Consider the following 20,496-nt stretch of genomic DNA (forward strand, 5'->3'; position numbering starts at 1 on the left):
TCGCTTCTTCGGGAATGAGTTTTAGGGTTGAAGGCGCTTCCAATACCTTATAAAAGGGGTATTTGGCGAGCAAAAGACATAGAACTGATATACGAGCTTGGACAATCTTTCTACTACTTCCACTGCATCAAATCTGCTTTGTTATTGTCGTGCTACCACTCTGCTACTTTTGACCGCTACTGATAGACTGACACCAACACCCGAACTCTCGACTTCGACAAACCTTGTGTTGGTAACAAGTTTTAAGTTGTTTATTTTTGTTGCTAGGGCAGTATAGGTTGTTACATTGTCCATTACATTGTTCTTGTATTCGATTCCCTCTTCTGGCAGTTTCGGAAGAAGTTTATAGTGGATTACCCATTGATACAGTTCGAGAGATCTTGGGTCTTGGAGTAGGAGTCGCCGAAGGCTCCGAATCAAGTAACCGATCGCGTACTTGTGTTTTTCGTTTTTGTTTTTGTTTTTGTTTATTTCCGCTGTATACTCATTTTATAAAACTGAAAAAGATTTAAAAGTCACGTGATTCACCTCTCTCTCACGTGTGCACCAATCCTACAGTAACAACTATGTTATCCACATATGCTAGGAGTAACAACTCAACAAACCACGCAAGAGGCAAATGCGGAATGAGCCGGAGGAGTCGAGCGACTGAGCCGGAGGAGTCAAGCGACTAAGCTGGAGGAGTTGAGCGACTGAGCAGGAGGAATCGAGTAACTAAGCTAGAGGAGTCAGTGATCACTTTGACCTACACTTTTGCTTGACTATTGACCCCAACCTTTGATCTGATCATGTCATATGTGGGTTCCTGTATTCCCGCATCATCAATATTCTTATATTATTAGACTCAGTTCAATTTGTTTGCATCCCTAATCACGACCTAGTGGGGATACCTAGGATTTTGATAGAGATGGCAATTATATGCTGACTTCTTCTTACAATCCCGAGTCATTTTGTTAGCCCGCAAAAGACTTTGTGACCAAAATATTTGGATATGAAGCAAGAATACTAATTTGTTTATAAAAATTAGAAGATAGTTAAAAGAGGTTGCCTATCTCTGATATGATTAAGGAGATATTCTAGAAATTATTCTGAGAGATTAGTATAAATTATTTTCAGCTTTATGATGTGAAATATTTCCCATATTATAAGAAGAAATATTCTAACACTCATTTCATGTTAGTGAAATAATATCACTCTTTTCAGAATGGTACGATAGTTAAGATATGGAATATTATTATATGAGATATTCGGATTAAAACTCAGCGTGTTCGAGCATACCTTCCCTAATGCACTAATGACTAGTATCCACCCGTTATTTATCTCATCTGTATTATTCTAGGAATGGATTGACGGAAGCATTAGGACGAACGAATCACCTTTTATCATATGTTAATGAAATAATATCAAACATTCTCAGGTTGCTTAACTTAAGAATTATATTTGATTAGGAACATTAAAAATTAATCAATCACAACAAAAATCCATACTAGTTAACATTCTAATTTAACTCTGTATGCATATACATACAGAATATAACACCCATAACAGTTTGGTTAGATTCTCATAATCTAGACAGATTCAAACCAAAATCAAATTAAAAAAAAAATCAGGTTGAATCAATTCAATTTATTGATTTTGGACCATAGATTCCACCTCTACTTGTGATTATTGCAAACTTACTTGTAGATAGACAGACCTTTATTCACTGGATGAAATAAAGCTGTGGTACGTAATCGTACATTATTTTTTCTCTAATTCAATGTACGCTCAGTACGGTCCTGTCATACTGAATTGTGTTCCATGCTTATGGCCGAATTGTTATCATAATCCAGCAACATAGTGTCACTCCAGTTGATTTTAAGAACAACAACTATGATTATATCACACAATAACTTGTCATAGCTTGGAATTCTGGTTCTTCACTAGATCCAGAAACATCTTGTATTTTTTGCTTTATCATGTCATCAAATTATCACTTAAAAAGTACAATAGTCAATACTATTAGCTATTTTGCTTTTCTTATTATAGCTTTAAGATACTGCAGAATGCTCTATGCAACTTGCATATGTTCTTCTCTTGGTTCATGCATAAACATGCTTACCCCTACGACATATACACTATCAGCTATGGTATATGTCAGAGAGAGAATTATGCCTTGCGCTATCCAACAACATTGATTTTAGCTTCTACTAATTTGTTATTCTGATGATTAGCAGTAGCTATAGTACCCTGCTTCCAAAATTCCCTATTCTTTGAGATCTACTGTGTATTTTCCTTGAGAGATTAAAGTACCTTTCTTTTGCTTGAGCAGCTACACTGCCAAGTATTTTAGCTTTCCAAGCTCTTTAACCTCAATCGCAGGAGCTAATTGTCTTATTAGCAATGCTTTCTCATCACCATTTTCTGTCTCAATAATATCATCCACATATATACAAAATGGTTAGTGTCCCTTTTTGGATGCTTAATAAATAGTGCATGATCACCTAGACTTTGGCTATAGTCAATCATCAACTTGGCTATGTCAAATGCATAATTGAAGTAGAGCCCAATAGCCCATCCAGAAAGGCAGGCAAAGGTAGTAAGATGTGAAGAATAGTTACCTTAGCTATAGTAGCAAATGCCTCTTCGTGGCTCGACACAGGTAAAATTATCAATTTTAAAATTGATTTTCATAGAGGCGAGGGATTTCCAGAGCAGCAAGCTTGTAATGGACATCTAACAAGTTGTTCATCACATTCGTTCCCTGATCGAAGTTGGCTGCGAATTGGAAACGCAAGGTAATTAAATGCAGAAGACCAAAAATTAATCCATTACGATTTCATTCATGAAATACTACTTTATTATTGGTTCACAAACTATAGCGAATTGGAAACACAAGGTAATTAAATGCATTACAAACTATAGGAAACAACTCAAGGCCACTTTATTATTGGTTCGAAGGCCAGTCTTCGACCCCTCTAAGCAGAACTCTTCAACAAGAGTTTTTCCAAACAGGTTCTGAATTTGGAGCTCTTCTTTTAGTAGATAGAGACAGATTCGATGTTCCAACATCAGAGAGATTTTGCCGTTGTGATTATGTTTTCTGCAGTTATACCAAATTCCTTGTATATTCTCCCAGCAGGAGCACTCGCACCAAACCTGTCAATCCCGATTGCCTTGCCCTTACTTCCAACAAATTTTTCCCACCCAAGAGTGACACCTGCTTCAATGCTAATCCTAGCCGTCACAGCAGCAGGAAGGACGCTCTCCTTGTATTCATCTGATTGCTCGTCGAACAGCTCCCAGGAAACAAGAGATACTACTCGAACTGTCTTCCCCTCCTTTCTTAGCTCCTCAGCAGCCTTGGCAGCTATTTCCAGTTCTGAACCAGTGCCTATCAAAATGAGATCAGGATTGTTTCCGGATGAATCATCTGAAATAATGTATCCCCCCTTCTCAACTCCTTCAACTGAGGTTCCTGGAAGCTGAGGAAGCTTCTGTCGGGACAGGGCAAGGACCGATGGCCTCTTTCTATTGAGCACTGCAACTTTGTATGCTCCAGCAGTCTCATTTCCATCAGCTGGCCGAAGCATCAGAATGTTTGGCATGACACGAAAACTTAAGAAATGCTCAATTGGCTGATGGGTAGGTCCATCTTCTCCAAGTCCAATGGAATCGTGTGTCATGACATAAATAACTCCTCCTCCAGACAAGGCTGAGATCCTCATGGCAGCTCTCATGTAGTCAGTGAAGACAAAGAAAGTGGCACAATATGGGATAAGGCCAAAACTGTGGTGAGCAATGCCATTACAGATGGCACCCATCCCATGTTCTCTAACACCAAACCGAAGATTCCGTTCCTCAGGAGTTTCCTTCAGAAAGTTTCCAAACATTTTCAATAATGTCATATTAGAAGATGCAAGATCGGCACTACCACCAAGAAGACCTGGGAGTACTTTGGCAAGTGCATTCAGGCAATGCTGTGAAAGATTTCTAGTAGCATCTGCAGGACTTCCTGGTGTGTATGTCTGGAAAAGAAGAAAAAATGGCAATAATCTGATGTAACTACACAGATATGATGTTAATGTAAAAGTGCCAAAATGAAGAGATAATAAGAAATTCACCGGAAGAGCTTTCTCCCAGCTATTAGGCAATTCCCCTGACATGATACTTTTAAGCTCAGCAGCTTCATCCTTGTATTTTTTCTCATACTCTGCAAACTTGGAATTCCATTCAGCTTCAAGAGCAGCACCTTGTACAACATGTCGGCTCCAATGACTGCAATGAAATCAAGACCCCTTTCTTCATTTGATTATATTTTCTCTATTTGTTAGCTAAAGAGATATTTTTTTTTACTAACTTCTTCACATCCTCAGGTACATGGAATGGCTCGTGTGCCCATCCAAGGTTTAGTCTAGTGGCATCAACCTCCTTAGAACCTAACGCACTTCCATGCACGCTGTATGTATTTGCCTTGTTTGGTGATCCATAACCTATGGTGGTAGTGAGCTGCACAAACACAACATCTCATTAGTCTTGACTTTGATGCAATCTTAAATATTCATCTCCAAAATTTAAGCTCCTTAAGCAACAGACATGCAACCTTTATGAGTGTTGGTTTGTCTTTGACGGCCTTTGCTTCCTTAATGGCAGCACGAATATCATCATAGCCAGTATTACCAGTCTTGACCCAAATGGTATGCCAACCCAATGCCTCAAAACGAGCAGTAACATCTTCTGTAAAAGCTATATTTGTGTTTCCATCAATTGAAATGTGGTTGTCATCGTACAATGCAATAAGTTTCCCAAGACCCCAATGTCCAGCAAGAGAACAAGCTTCATTTGAAATTCCTTCCATCTGGCATCCATCCCCAAGAATAGCATACCTACACCATCAGAATATCAGGTGAATCATAGGAATAAACTAAAAATTCCAAATTATCAAACACAGAATGAAGAGTGAAAGAGATCAGTTACGTGTAATGGTCAACAATCTCACAGTCAGGCTTATTGAAACGAGCAGCTAGATGTTTCTCAGCAAGTGCCAAACCGACGGCATTTGCAATACCTTGACCTAGAGGGCCTGCATAATTTCATGCCAATCAATCAAGTTAGCAACGAATCAAGACATCAACTCCTTATCAAAAGAAAAACCTAAGTTTATCAGTTCAAGTGGCAAAACCAGTAGTGACTTCGATTCCAGGTGTTTCAAAGTTTTCAGGATGACCAGGAGTTCTGCTTCCCCACTGCCGGAATTCCTTTATGTCTTCAATCTAGAGCAGATCATTGTATCAAAATCATGTGATATATCCCACATTATTCAGTAGAGGAAAAAAGAAATGAACTAATAATTTCCTTGTACAGAAAAATATCCCAGTTTTGAAACACACTATTCGAATATTAGTAGTGTAACTGTTGGCTACACTTATCCTGAAGCAAGTTAGGCTCTATATATGTCGTGGAAGATGAAGCTAACCAAGAAAAAACAATGGTTTAGGAAAGAATGTATGTTCAGGCAGGACGATAGTTTTCAGATGACCCAAAATTAGTCCATCATAGAAAGGTCCAAACAATCATAAAGAAAATAGAGGGGGAATGCAAATTTCAGATGAGTCTACAAAAAGTTGCCGATCAAAATTCAAACTATAAAACATACAAGATGAACGATTACAAACACCAGAAACACAAAAGGGATAAATTACGTAATAAATATAAAAGATATAAATTCAACTGATCCATGTGAGATCTCTCTGCCATCGCTAAACATCAAGCCAAAGTTGAAAATTCATTCAAGATAAAAGAGGGGGAAAGAAACAACTAAATTCATGTCCCTTTCCGGGGATGGTCCGACGTGACAGAAAATAGCACATCAAGTTTGACACCTTTCCATCGGATCAAGTTAGCAAGACCCAAATTAAGCCTTTAAAAAGACTCAAGGCCTCACCGTGACGCTGTCGTAGCCTGCGAGATGAAGAAGGGCATAGTGGAGCATGCATCCATGACCGGCGGAAAGCACGAAGCGATCGCGGTTGAACCAATAGGGGTTCTTGGGGTTATACTTCATGATCTCGTCGTACAAGATGTGTCCCATGGGAGCACACCCCATGGGGAGTCCTGGGTGGCCCGAGTTGGCCTTCTCGACGGCATCGATGGCGAGGAAGCGGATCGTGTTGATAGACTTCTCGACCAGGGTCTCCGAGGCGGCCGTCTCGAATGCCTCCACTGCAGAAGCCCTGACAGGATCCATGACCCCATTCGAACGCACCGACTGTCTGCAGCGGAGAAGACGAAGTGTCGACGGAGATGACCTAAGGGAGCGGTTAGCAAGCGAGCTGAGAGTGACCCCCGGGATGAGGCGATCAGAGGATCGGGAGCCATGAGAGGAGACGGAAAGTCTGACAAGGGGCTGGGCAGCGGCGGGGGCAACTGTGGAGGCGGCGGCTGCCATTGATCTCACCGACTACGAATTCTTCGATAGTCTTTGACAATAATTAGAGCGGAACGACGACGAACAAGTATTTATCATTAACCAATTAATCATAGTAATTATTGAAGTGCCGATTCTATTAAAATTTATTTTATATTTCAAATTATTTTATTATGAAATATTAAATGGATAAAAATTTAAAACGATGTTTATTATTTTTATATTATCAAAAGGACTTGCTATGTTTAGAAAAGTTAAACGGTAATTTACAAAATCACGTATTTAGTTTCAAATCGGGTAGGTGTTTTGGAAATATTTAAATTGCGTAGGCTTCTAGTGAGATTCTTATTTTTCCCTTGATATCCTGACGTGAGTCCGAATCAAGAATTTAAGAGGAGTCTAAGGCAGGTACCGAATCATTTATTTTCGTATAAAAAAATTCTTTACACCTCCTCGCTCTCGCTTCATTGGCGAAACATAAAATCCTAGCACCCATATGTGAAAACGACGTCAAAGATAACTTCTACTTCATCGGACTAGGTCCATTTAGTGCTAATCGGCACTTTTACTAGGCGAGCTCAAGTCTCATCGACAAAACCTTGAGTTGGGCGTTGCAGACATTACAGATTTTGCAATGTTAGGAAGTGAAATAGATGATCGATTCACCTCCCTTCAATTAGTCTTAATGAATTGTCATTAGAGCATCGGTTACAAATTGATGAATGCTTCCTATATATATTCCTTACGTCCAAGAACAATCGGGTGAGCAAGCAAAAACAACGCTAAAGCAAGGTGTAAGGAAGAACATAGGTAAAAGGGTGGGATTTGGTTGTGACACATCCAAGAAAGTTCTGAGATGGTGATCTTCTTGGTGATAGTGAGCATCACAGCGACAAGCATCTTCTCTAGCGTCTTCTTTGAGTCTCTTCTCCAAGGAGCACTGTAAGTTGATTTCGTTTCGTACAAATTGTTTATTACAAGCAACATTGGTATCAGAGTGTATTGCTCTTGAGAGGAGAAATCCCTTCGACAATCGATGATCATATTGTGGCCTTTGTTGTGTAGTCGCGCTGAAAAAGAAGGGACTACTCAGTTGTTTCTCTCTGTCGTCGGGGCTGACGCAAGTACCGACAAAGGGGCTGATGATTGGTGTTTGTGGCCAACGAGCGCCTGCTACCGTGTTGAAAAGCCGACGATTGGTGGCCACCATGTTCATTGTGGCTTCGCTACTATGAAAATGACGAAGAAATACAATATTTTGAGAATTTTTTTCATTGTATTAAATCAAAAAGAAAAATAAATTCACTCCTATAAACATGTGCTGATTAAATTGAAGATGAAGTTCTATGAACTCGTCTCATTGGGTTGGTCCAAGCAAATTCCAATCTAGTTTAAATTATTGGTTGGTTTAATTAGATCAGTTTGATTCAATAATACCTAGGTCTGGTTCAGATCATTGGTTGGTTTAACTAGATCAGTTTGATTCAATAATACCTAGGTCTGATTCAGATCATTGGTTGATTTAACTATATCAATTTATTATTGAATTAATTGAGTGATTTGATTACATGAATTAGGCTAATCAAATTAGACCGGATTTGTTCTAATAGGTTAAAATTTGATGAAGTGGGTTAAATATAAACAAGAACAAACATAGATAAGTCATTACTGTACAATTAGATTAGTTCTTATTGAAAAAGGACCGACTACAGGAGATGGTCACCAGATCCAATAAGTTAGTTAACTGGAACTCCTTAAATAAAGAAAATATGTTTTTCTTATTTGCTTATGCATTATGTATATTGCTCCATACATGTATGAGAATTGAATTTGACCAATTTTGTTACTGGTTTGTCTGTTTTGTATTAACATTATTATTTTCAATTTCAGATACCACAGACAATATACACGATGACTAGTCGCTATGAACGACAACATAAGCTTTGGGAGAAGATCTAGGAGCTTGATTATGACCTGGTTCACGGAGTTGGATAACTATTGATTGGCTCAATCAGATATTTTGAAAACACGAACAAGAAGAGTTTCCAGTCCTGGACTAACACAGAAGATGAGTTTTGATTCAGTCACTATTGTGACATCTTAGAGATATAACACACCAACTAATGGATCACTCTGAAGGGCACATCTCATATTCAAAGATGTGTAAGGATTTACTTCATTTGGTATCCATATCCTGAAGAAATAAATCCTGTAAAATCTGAAGAGGATCCAAATCCCGAAGAAATGGATCTAGCAGAATCTGAAGAGGATCTAGAAATGGATCCTAAAGAATCTGAGGAGGAAGATTCTGAATAATCAGAGGAGGATCTGGAAGAGTGTGTAGAGGATCCAGAAATGGATCTGATGGATGATTTTGAGGCTGATCCTGCCTTAATCGAGTCCAGGATGAACGGGATAGTATTGCCCTCTACACTAGTATTTTTCCTAGTGGGAGTGGTGCTAGCTTATCTTTCAAAGTAGATTTTAGTGCTATGTGTGGATAGTATTAAGCTCATATTAATAAAATCATATAAAAGAAACTGTTGTTATATACCAACAGTACTATTTTAATGAAAAGTTATGTTATGCGTTAACGAACTTGGAAAAACAATGTTATGTGTTAACAGTCTTAACATAATCATTAGTTTATCTAATGATACGTTCATTGCATGATGAGTTCATTTAATGATTAGTTCATTTGATGAGATCTGTGTAATATAATTGATCAATGTTGATTAGATTAGAATATACAAATGGCGAGTGGAAACATAGTTACCTCTTAATTTTATAAACCAATTCTAAATTACACTACGTCAATGATTAATTACATGCATATGAATTATACTGAAATAATAAATAATGTGTTTATTTATTGTAGATTATGACAACTAAGAATATTATAGCTGAACTGAACATAGGAGATAAATTATATGAGGATAACTATAAAATCTGGCACCCAAGATACAATATGTTCTTAAGGAACAAGAAGAACTAGATGTTGTAAATCAGTTCATGGAAGAATTGGTTGATGGTTCTATAACACAGAAAGGCGCGACCTTGATGCCTATAAGGCATAGAAAAGGAAGGACTCCACTGCTAAGAGAATATTGATTAGTTTAATGGTGGATGACATGATATTTGAGTATGAGTCATTACCATCGGCTTATGCTGTCTGGGTAGTCCTTAGAAAGAAGTACAGTGGAGTAAGTCTGAGTAAGTTTTGTTAGCTAACAATTAAGTTTGACAGCTATAAAAAGTACTTGAATGTTACCATGACCTAACATCTGAGGGAAATGATAAATATGATTTGGAACTTAAAGGCTGCCGACCATGAGTTGACCGATGAACAACAGGTTTAGGCAATTATCTATTCCCTTCCTGATTCTTGGTAGATGATGAAATGGAATCTGACTCACAGTGAAAATATCAAGACTTTCACTGATATCTCATGCCATGTTGAATTGGAGGCGGAGATAATAGAATCTGCAAGGATTTCTAGCTAAGCTTTTGTAACTGAAAGTTCTAGTTTTAAGAATAAGAAAAGATGGTTTAACAAAGGAAAGAGAAAAGGAAAAGAAGTTGGTGTTGTTGCTGGGCAAAACAAAATCAAGAAGAAAGGTAAGAAATATGGACAAAAACCTAAGAGTAATCTGACTTGCTATAATTTGGCATAAAGGTTATTTAGCTCGAGATTGTACTTAGCTGAAAAAGGTAGATCAATCTTTATCTTCTTTCCATGAGCATTATGTTGCAAGTTTAGTATTGTTAGCTGATTTTTATCTTTTGTGGATTATAGATTTAGGAGTAACGAACCATGTAGCACATGATCAAGCTACATACGTGGAGTACTGTCGGGTACCAGCTGGCAATAAATAGATATATGTGGGAAACAATACAAGGATTGAAATCAAAGGAATTGACACCTGCAAACTCTGAAGGATTAAAGAATGTGATAGGAGGGGTGAATATCGCTCGTCAAAAAACTCTTTCTTTCCGTATCGTAAAACCAATCAAAGTAAGCAGCGGAAAATAGAAGACTCTTTTGGTTACTTGGTTTGGAGCCTATGTCGACTCCTACTCCAAGACCTGTGATCCTTGATCGCACCGTTGGACAATCCACTAAAACTCTTCTTTCTGAAATCATTCGAAGAGAAGTAATTCGTACAGATGCAAAGTATAAGATAGCAACAACCTACTATCTTATTTTAATTCAAGTACAATACAAGCTAAATAATATTTATACCGAACAAAGAATATCGATGAAGTTTGTCGGTGATATGTCGGAGTTGTAACTTGCTTGAAGGTGCATTGTAGAATAGTAGCACGAATAGAGTCTTTGCACGGATGTGAATTAAAAACTGATTACCTGCCTCGGACCTCGAGCCCCTTTTTATAAGAATTGTCACCATTCGATCGACCAATCCTATGGTTCGATCGACTGAACCCACTCCCTACCTTCTTCGCTGAGATCCGATCTTCGAGCATTAATGATGTTTAATGGTTCGGTCGACCGATCACCATGTTCGGTCGACTGATCACCATGTTCGGTCGACTAAACATTGAACCTTCCCTGTTCGCTGAGATTCGCACTTAATGCTCCATTAATGAGAGATCTTTCGGTTGACCGATCCTTTGGTTTAGTTGACCGATTAGCCAATTTCCTTCTCTGCATTGGCTTGGTCTGATTTATGCCACATCATTATGGTTCGGTCGACCGATCAAGCTTTGATCGAACTATGCTCTGCTTTGGTCTAAATTAATCTCTGGTTTGAGTTAGCCTTGTTCAATTGACTGATCCTCTGGTTCGGTAAACCGATCAGATCGTTCCCTACAAAATAGAGTTAGACAAATCCCTACAAAATAAAGGTTAGCACAGTAATATAGTGAGATGCATGAGTAGTAAGAGATAGTAACACTGTCTTGATCTTAACTTGGAAACCTTCCCGATTTCTTCAGTTGGATCAGCGACCTAAGATTTGTTTCTTCCCGGAAAATAACCTCACTGTCGCTCCTCCAGTGTTTACCTTAACCTACCTGCCAAACCTTGGTCCTCCAGACCTGTTTGGATTTTGTCGCTTAGCATTGGATCAGCCCGCCAGGACTTTCCCTCGATCTTCGATCCTCCAAACCTATCGAGCTTCCCTTCCAAGTGTCGGGTCCTCTTAACCCATTTGGTCTTTCCTGCCTAGTCATGACTAGGGCTTTTTTGGTTGAGTAAACAACCTGCACACTCAGTCAACTTGTTAGATCATAACAAGACTTAACTTGAACCTTTGACAATATCAAAACTTAGGTTTAATTTTGGTGCTCCTGCACCAACAATCTCTTCCTTTTTGATGTTTGACAACTAAGGTTCACAGTTAAGTTAATATATGTAAAAATAAGTAAACAACCATTTTTTAGTTAACTCTCCTCCTGAGTTAAACAACTCCCTTAAATTTACTATCTCTCCTCTTTTCACATACATCAAAAATAGGGGAAACAAGTTCTAAGTTTTGCACCAATAAAATACCTTTGATGAAATGCCTTTGAAAAGATTTTCAAGGTATTCCCTAAGATATTCCCTTTTGAAGGACAATAATAAGATATATTTAGTGTTGGATCGCGTTGGTCGGCTAGAAGGGGGTTGAATAGCCCTACAAAAATAAAAACAAACTATCGTTCTCGAACTCTTAGAATATCACTTGTGTAAAATAAATAAACATAAAATAACAAAAAGAAGAGGCACCGGATTTGACTTGGTTACAACCGGGGAAGTTGTTAATCCAAGGAATGTGTCGCACTAGTATCTCCTTCAGGCGGAGAAGCCTCTTACAGTAATGACGTACAGAAAAATAGAAGATAAACTCTAAAGAAGGCATACAAGTGTTGGAAATGCTAATTGCTTGAGTTGATTGAGCTTCTTGGACCAAGGCTATATTTATAGCCTTGGTCGGGGCGCCTGGAAGGGTTTCAGGCGGTTGGGAGGGGATAAAACTTTATCCCTTCTCGCATAGATCGTGTTTGACCGCGATCTTGATAAACTCCAGGTCCGAATGTCCGGAAGGGTTCCAAGCGCCTCGGACTGGTCCGAGCGCCTAGAATGGTTCCGAGCGCCTCGGACTGGTCCGGGTGCCCGGACCAGGAAATTTAATAGATTTGACTTTTTCTGGTCTGGGCCCTCTGCTTCGATTTCGTTCACCTCGATCCAAATCTTCCGCTCCGTCTCGCTTGGGTGATTTCAGCCAACTGAAACAAGGCTCACCCGAACCCAATTTCGGCCTTCTCGAGTAGGCTTCCGCTTTGGCTTCTCGTCCCTCGGAATCATTGTGTGCTTCCTTCTCGCCCGCCAGCGTACTCATCCGCAGCTCTTCATCCCTCGGTCGCACCCCGTGCCAACCTTCTCGCTAGTTGCATCTCTTGCTCCCCGAACAATCTTCCGCTCTGGCTTCTCGTCCCTCGGAAACATCGCACGCTTCCTTCTCGTCCGTCAATGTACTCTTCCGCAGCGCCTCGTCCCTTAGACGCACTCTCCCGTGCCGTCCTTCTCGCTAGCTGTGTCTTTCGCTCGACTTCCTGTGCTCCTAAGCTCCTACACACTTAGACACAAGGTTAAAACACCACAGGACCTAACTTAACTTGTTGATCACACCAAAACAATCTTGGAGTTCCAACAATCTCTCCATTTTTGATGTGAGCAATCCAAGTTAAGCTAGGGTAATAGATATAAAAATTAAATAACTAATATTGCAATAAAGTGCAAAAAGATAGAAAAATTGTAGAAAAAAAATTGGTCTATCTCCCCCTAGACTTATACTTTTCCTTCTCCTCCTTTGATCACATAAAAAATGGGGTTAAAAGAAATCTAAGGGTTAAAACCTAGAAAATTTTGGAAATTATTTCAATGATTTTTAGAAAACATTACTAAGTAAAAGAAAATCTTAAAGAAAATTTCTAAGTTTTTGCAAACAAAATTGTTTTTGAGAATTTTCTAAGCAGAAAACTTAAGCGAGAAAATTTTTCTAAGCAATTTTTTTTTTTTTGAGAAATTTCTAAGTTTTTGCAAGTAAAATTTTTTAAGCAGAACACTTAAGCAAGAAAATTTTTCTAAGCAAAAAAATATTTTTTTTAATTTCCAAAAAAATATTTGAAAGACTTTACAAAGCATTATTTAATTTTAACTTTAATGTTTTATTAGAAAGTTAATTAAACATTTCATTTCAATATTTTGGCTTCCAGACAGTGGTGAGACACTAGGCCTTCTTGGTTATTGGAGCAACAACCACTTTCTTAGACAAAGCGTCATAAAGAAATTAACTGTTTAATTTTGTTACTGAAAGCGCTAAATCTAATTAATAGTTCAAGTTAAACAAGACTTTGGAACCCAATATAGGTTTCAGCCTACTGGATTAACTAAAAATTTCTTAGGGACACCCCTTTTTGAAATATTTCTAATTTGTCCCTGATGATATCTAAAATACCAATTTAAATTGTTATATTTTCTAAAATTTGTATTATGGGAACATGCATGATTTTTTAAAGAATCTATTTGTCTTTTCAAATTTTCATTTTCTAACTTTAATTTGTTTAACTCTTCTAATGGGCAAGACTTAGCTAGAATTACTTTAAAATTTTTTATTTCCTTTTCTAACTTACAGTAATCTTTAGTTAACAATTTAACAAACTTAAAGAGTTTATCGAGAGGAAGAGACCGTACCTGACTTACCTTATCGATCTCGTTATCTGTGTCTCCCCCTGAACTGTTACTTTCTTCCGAAGTAGCTCCCCCTTCATCGATGCTCTCAATGCTCATTTCGGGCGAGCTTGAATCGTAGTCCTCGTCTTGATGACTTGTCATTAATGCAAGTTTGGAGAAGGTCTCAACTTCCGATTCGAACGACATATCGTCCCACGTCGCCTTTAAGACCTTGCACTTGTTTATTTGGATAAACTTCTTGCCTTTGTCTTTGTCCATGTTCTTTAGCTTGGGGCAGTTGTCCTTGACGCGCCCTTTTTCGTTGCAGTGGTAGCAGCGGATCTTCCTTTTCTTTGTACCCTGCGGATTGTTAGTTTTTCTAGAATTACATAACTTCATAAAGCGTCTTACCATCATAACCATTTTCTCGTCTTTGAGGGAAGACTCTGACTCAAGTTCATCTCTTGATACTTTGAGGGCGATGTTTTGCTTGGGCTCCTTCGTACCTGCACATCTTGATTCATGCACTTCAAATGTACTCACCAGTACCTCCTATCAGAATAGTCAAGTCGTCAGCCCGAGAGTGTCATAAATCCTGTATGCATGTCAATCATATGCATCCATCCAAATGCAGCAAATAAATGTAGCAAACACAAGCAATAAATGCAACATGCATATGATGCCAATGACATGTCCTGGTCACCCCTACTGCCAGTCAGTCATCTCACACACGATGGTGAGATCGAGTGGGTAGGGCTATGACAACCGTGCACTTTGCCATCACTGCTCCTGATGAGTGACTGAGTGGACGGGATGCTGTCGGAGTACACCTATCCTCCTACCCCAAATCATAAGTGGGGGATCGCAATGCTCTTATTTCCCGGTACACGATGACAGGGAGGGATCTCGGCGTGCTACCACGCTGCAGTTACACTACTCCTGAGCGTCCCAGTGGAGCACCACCGAGCAAAATTGACGTGCTACCACACTGCGTCACGCGACCCATGAGCGGACCAGTGGAGCACCGACAGAGATGAAACTGGCGATGTGCTCAACAATAATGGAGCAGACTATCGCACAGCATGCAATCATGTGAATGGTGCATGACACTAAGCATGACAAAATCTTAAACAACATAGTAATATCTATATATATATAAAATGTGTACCATAGGATAATGAACCAAATCAAAGGTACACAGATCTGATAAGGTATAAAAACCTAGATCCTGAACATAATAAACATATGGTTGTGTCACTACCCCTATAAGCATGTATAATCAGGTAGGTACTAACATGAAGTGCACAATAAGTAAACAAAACAAACATGTTACAGGTATCAGGTAGTGACCAACCGAAGCAAAGATGAACATAATCATTACTAAAGGTTATAACCTACTAAACATATCAACATGACATTATCAAAGATAAGTCAAGGTACCGCCTCCAATCGAAAAATCCAATCCAGTCCAAATCCGACGTTGAGATGCTCGTCTCACGTCAAAGTCCTGTAATGCATGGTATCCAAATTTAGTTAATTACATATAAATAAATTAGCTAAATCAAATCCTCGAGAAGCTAACATAAATCTAGATCCAATTATAAACCCTAATTGGATCATCTAACTCCTCAATCGATTCTAACTAATCTAATCGAATTAGGACTTGCAATAAGCATAATCAATCATAGCATCTTACCCAATATAGCCCTAATTCAATACATATATCAAATCCTTATGCCTTACCTCAAATCACAGTCGTTCTTGTTGCTAGAATCAAAGAGTTGCCGGAAGGAGTGACTGCCGGATCCAAGAATAATCCCACAGCAAGTCTTATTTCACGTTACGATCACACTTCCAGCACCACAGCAAGTCCTGTTGGAATTCTTCTTCATTGTCGGTTGAAGATAAGATCACAAATCAAAAATACCTAATTACAGAATACAATGCCTTACCTGAAGTGCTGCCAATTGCTTCCTCTACCGGAGACTTCACTGAGAATGTCTGAAGAAGTGACCGAGAAAGACTCGACGATAGAATCTTGGCCAAATAGGTGGCTCGGCAGTGGAGAACTAGGGCAAATTAGAAGGCAACCGACACTAGGGCACAAGGGAAGGTCTCGAATGTGACTGCGGTGGCCCTGCACCGACAATGAAGATCCTCGGCACCGGCGTGATCGAGGCCAAGAGGAGTCGATGGGCCGAGAGGCCGAAAATAGAGGGAAGAAGCAAGGTCACGCTCGGCAGGGGCACTCAGTGGTGAGAGGCGGCAATGGACAGGGACGATGGTGGCAGTGGATGGCAACGCCGGCGAGAGGAAAAGGGAGAAGTCGACGGAATGAAAGAGACCAGATCTGCGTCGGCGACACCGAGCAGAGGAGATAAGGGTCGGTGTCGAGCAGAGGAAATCGCGGTCGGTGCTAGGGCAGAGCAAAATCGTGTGAGGAAGAGATCGGCTTTCCTTGGCTCTCGTCGGCCGGCGAGGATGGCGTCGACAGGCAGAGGCAAGGGATCGGCGTTGGGGACCTAGGGCTCGGGCAGAAGTCGACGGCGTTGAGATGCTCCGCGTGTGGTTTGTGCTGGCAGAGGAAGAGGAGAAGAGAAGAGAAAAGGGGAAGAAATAGGAGGAGAAAGGAAACTGTTGGGGAGTAGTTCGAGGGGGGGGGGGGAGAAAAGAAAGAAAATAAAAAGGATAAGAAAAATAAACTTTTCCTCGCTTAAATGGGGTAGTCTAAACAGGCTTTTCCGGAGTCCAGTTTTTATTCCCGTAACCTACACCATATGATCTCCGAAAAATTCCTAGAAAATTTCTAAAAATTTCGGAAAATTCCCTTATGGTGATTCACCCATTTTCGGTATTTTACAATATTAAAATGTTATTTAAAAAATTGGTTGAAATTTGACATTGGACCTTATATAAAATCCCACCTTTAGAGAAGTTGACATGAATAATGGAGGACATATTTAGACTTCTTGTAATCTTAGGAATCTATAAGACTTGAAATAGATGTAATCGGTGTTCTCTAGGTCGACTAATGAATTTCGATCAAAATCTCACGTTAGGCTCGATATAAAATCCTACCTCCGAAGAAACCGAAATAAATAACGGAGGACATATTTGGACTGCTTGTAATCTCAGGAATCCACATGACCTGCAATGAATGCAATCAGAGCTCTCTAGGTCGATTACTAATACATCTTTTGGTAAATTACCATTAAAATTATTTTCAGTGTAAAAAAAAGACATTAATATATATATATATATAGCATATAAATTTAAAGTTAAAAACATTAGTAAGTAGTGGGGATAACAATAGATCAGATTTGGATCGAATTTTATATCCTCTGTGTCTAAATTTATCATGATTTAATCATTCCTATATCTATACCTATTAACAAATTAAATATCTTCTATATTAATAATTTTTTTTCCCATTCCACTATAATTATTCAATCAAAATATATTACAATTAATATACTCTCTCTATATATAGAATTAGAGATATCGATCCTAGGTGTACTAAGTTTGTTAAATTCTCAATGCACATCAATATGAAATATTAATCATAAAATACTTCCTATTTTTAATTTCACGTGCTCACAATGATAATCCTTTCCACATTAATTATAGGTCCCTTGATAGTCGACTAGAGGAGGGGTGAGAGGGATGAATAACCTGAAATAAAAAATAAAACTTTTCTCATCTTTTCAAGCTAAATTAAGAAACACTTGCATAAAAAGAAATTTAATTAAAGAAAGAAAGAGGCAGATCATTTACTTAATTACAACCTAGGTGGTTGTTAATCCAAGGTAAGTAAAGCTTACTAAAAGTCTCCTTCAGACGAAGAAATCTCTTACAGCAGTTGAAACACTCAATTACAAAGCTAAATAGAAAGAGAATTGATTACAAGTGTTGTTGTTTAACTTCTGAGACCAGAACTGTATTTATAGCCTTGATCGGGGCGTCTGGAAGGGTTCCAAGCGCCTGGATGTGGATAAAATTTTATCCAAGTCACAATGGATTGCGCTACGTCGCATTATGATAATTTGTGTTTCGGGAGCCCGAACCTAGTTCGGGCACCTGAAGTCCTGACCGAGTGCTTGGACCCAAAAAGTCAGCCTCCTGTTGACTTTTTGGTCCTGGTTTTCCATTTCGGTTCCATTCGCTTCGGTCCGGGTCTTCCGCTCTGGCTCTGCTTACTTGGGTGATTTCGACTATCCGGAATAGGGATCACTCGAACCCATTTTCCGGCCTTCGAGTAGTCTTCCGCTTCGGCTTCTCGTCCCTTAGAAATGTCGCACACTTCCTTCTCGTTCGCCAGCATACTCTTTCACAACACCTCATCCCTCGAATGCACAAAGCCCCGTCGACTTTCTCCCGTGCCTTCCTTCTCATTAGCTGCGACTTTCGCTTGATTTCCTGTGCTTCTAAGTTCTTGCACACTTAGACACAGGACATCAAAACACAATAGGACCTAACTTTAACTTAGTTAATCACATCAAAACCTCCATGGGGTACTTACAATCTTCTCCTTTTTGATGTGAACAACCTAAGTTAAGTTAGGATCAAAGAACACAAACAACTAATAACCCAGTATTAAATTTTGCGATGTGCAAAAATTAAATAAATATCCTCCCCTTAGACTTAACCTCCACTTCTACCCCTTTGTTCACATACAAAATGGGGTACTTTGAAATAAGTCTAAAACAAAGTCTAAGGGAAAATACTATTATAATGATTATCCAGGAAATCATTAAAGTTTAAATTTTGACAAAATCTTGACTTTAATAAGTTATAAATAAATTTTTAAAAAATAATTTGAAAAATATTTTTAAATATTAAAAAATTTTGAAAATTTTAATAGGGGTTGAACAGACATATATAAAGCAGATATAAAATTTTGCACAAACGAGTTAACTTAAGAAAATAAATTCTAAAACTAAAATCTAAAAAACTATCTTTTTGAGTAATTAACAAATATTTTTAGATTGAGAAAATTAAAAAAAAATTATAACAGTTAATTATTTAATAGTTAGTCTATTAAATATTTAGTTTCCAGGTTGCGCGGTGAGACACTAGGCCTTCTTGGATATTGGAACAACAACCACTTTTAGACAAAGTATTTTAAAGAAATTAAACATTTAATTTTCTTTCTACAAATTATAATTTTTTTAAAAATAATTTATTCTAAGCAGGATTTGGGAACCCAATATAGATTTCTTCCTAATGGATTGATCAAGTATCTTTTAGGAAAATATTTTAATGATAACTTTCTAATTTAACCCTTATGGTATCTAAAATATTAATTTAGTCTCTTGATAATATCTAGAATATGAGCATATAGAATTTTTTAATTTTTTTTATTTGTTCCTTTAAATTAGTATTTTTAATTTTCAATTTATCAAGTTCCTCTATTAAACAAGAATTTGTTAAGATTCTTTTTATTTTCTAAGTTTTCTTTTCAAATTTTCCTTTTTGGTTTTTAATTTACACATTAATTTAGTCATAGATTTAATGTCAAAGTAAAGTTGATCAGAAGGTACGAGGCATATCTCACTTACCATATCAGATCTGAAGCTTGATTCTCACCTTGCCTTGTTGTATTCGTCTAATATCACTTCCCTTCATCGATATTGACTTCTGAGGAGCTTTGTGCTTTGTGACTAGCCATCAACGCTAGTCCCAAGCAAAACAACTTTAGACGCACTGAGCCATCGACTCTCTCTTGTACCATCCTTCTCTCTAGTTACATCCTTCGCTCAACTTCTTATTCTTCTAAGTTCTTGTGTACTTAGACACAGGATATCAAATACAATAAAACATAACTGATAACTCTAACTTAGTTAATTATATTAAAATTTCCATGGGGTACAATAATAACCTTACTTTTGTAACTTTTTAAACCTAATCCAAAGTACTTAGCCATTGACTAATTTTGAAGATCATCCATCAGATATGATAAAAATGTTCAATCTGTCATGACAACTCAACGATTCAAATTTACCATCCCACTACACATACCCTATAGCCTATAGCACATTGCATTTGAGAATCAAACCGTAAATAATTTGAAGATTAAAGAATCGTCTCAACAAGTAACATATTCTGAGGCATTTTGTAATTTGATCTATGGATGCAAGTTAAAGACTATTTATATATTATGTTTCTAAAGTTATAAAAAGTTTATTCTTCTTTCCTTATTTAAATTTAGTTACATACTCTGAGATACGATAATAAGGAGTTGGAAAAGCTGCTAAGGGATCAACCAACACAGGAATTTAAAGAGTTAAAATAAAGTGTAAATCAATTCCACCATCAATTTAGAGCATGGTATAGTGCATTCTTTTTTTATATAGGTATCTCATTGTCAAATTTTATTTCCTTTAATTTGATCATTAAATATTATTTAATTATTTCA

General features: G+C 38.0%; 1 protein-coding gene across 1 annotated transcript; it reads right to left on the reverse strand.

Moving 5' to 3' along the window:
• Positions 1–2,802: 2,802 nt before the first annotated feature.
• Positions 2,803–6,486, reverse strand: LOC122031844 (transketolase, chloroplastic-like). Its single transcript, XM_042591025.1, has 7 exons — positions 5,924–6,486; positions 5,162–5,252; positions 4,957–5,062; positions 4,583–4,865; positions 4,340–4,488; positions 4,104–4,257; positions 2,803–4,007 (listed from the first exon to the last, which is right to left on the reverse strand). Exons 1-7 carry the CDS (start codon positions 6,425–6,427, stop codon positions 3,051–3,053), a joined length of 2,244 nt encoding a protein of 747 aa, XP_042446959.1. The 5' UTR covers positions 6,428–6,486; the 3' UTR covers positions 2,803–3,050.
• Positions 6,487–20,496: the final 14,010 nt, after the last annotated feature.

Source organism: Zingiber officinale, chromosome 11A, assembly GCF_018446385.1.
Source record: "Zingiber officinale cultivar Zhangliang chromosome 11A, Zo_v1.1, whole genome shotgun sequence".
Classification (NCBI taxonomy): domain Eukaryota; kingdom Viridiplantae; phylum Streptophyta; class Magnoliopsida; order Zingiberales; family Zingiberaceae; genus Zingiber; species Zingiber officinale.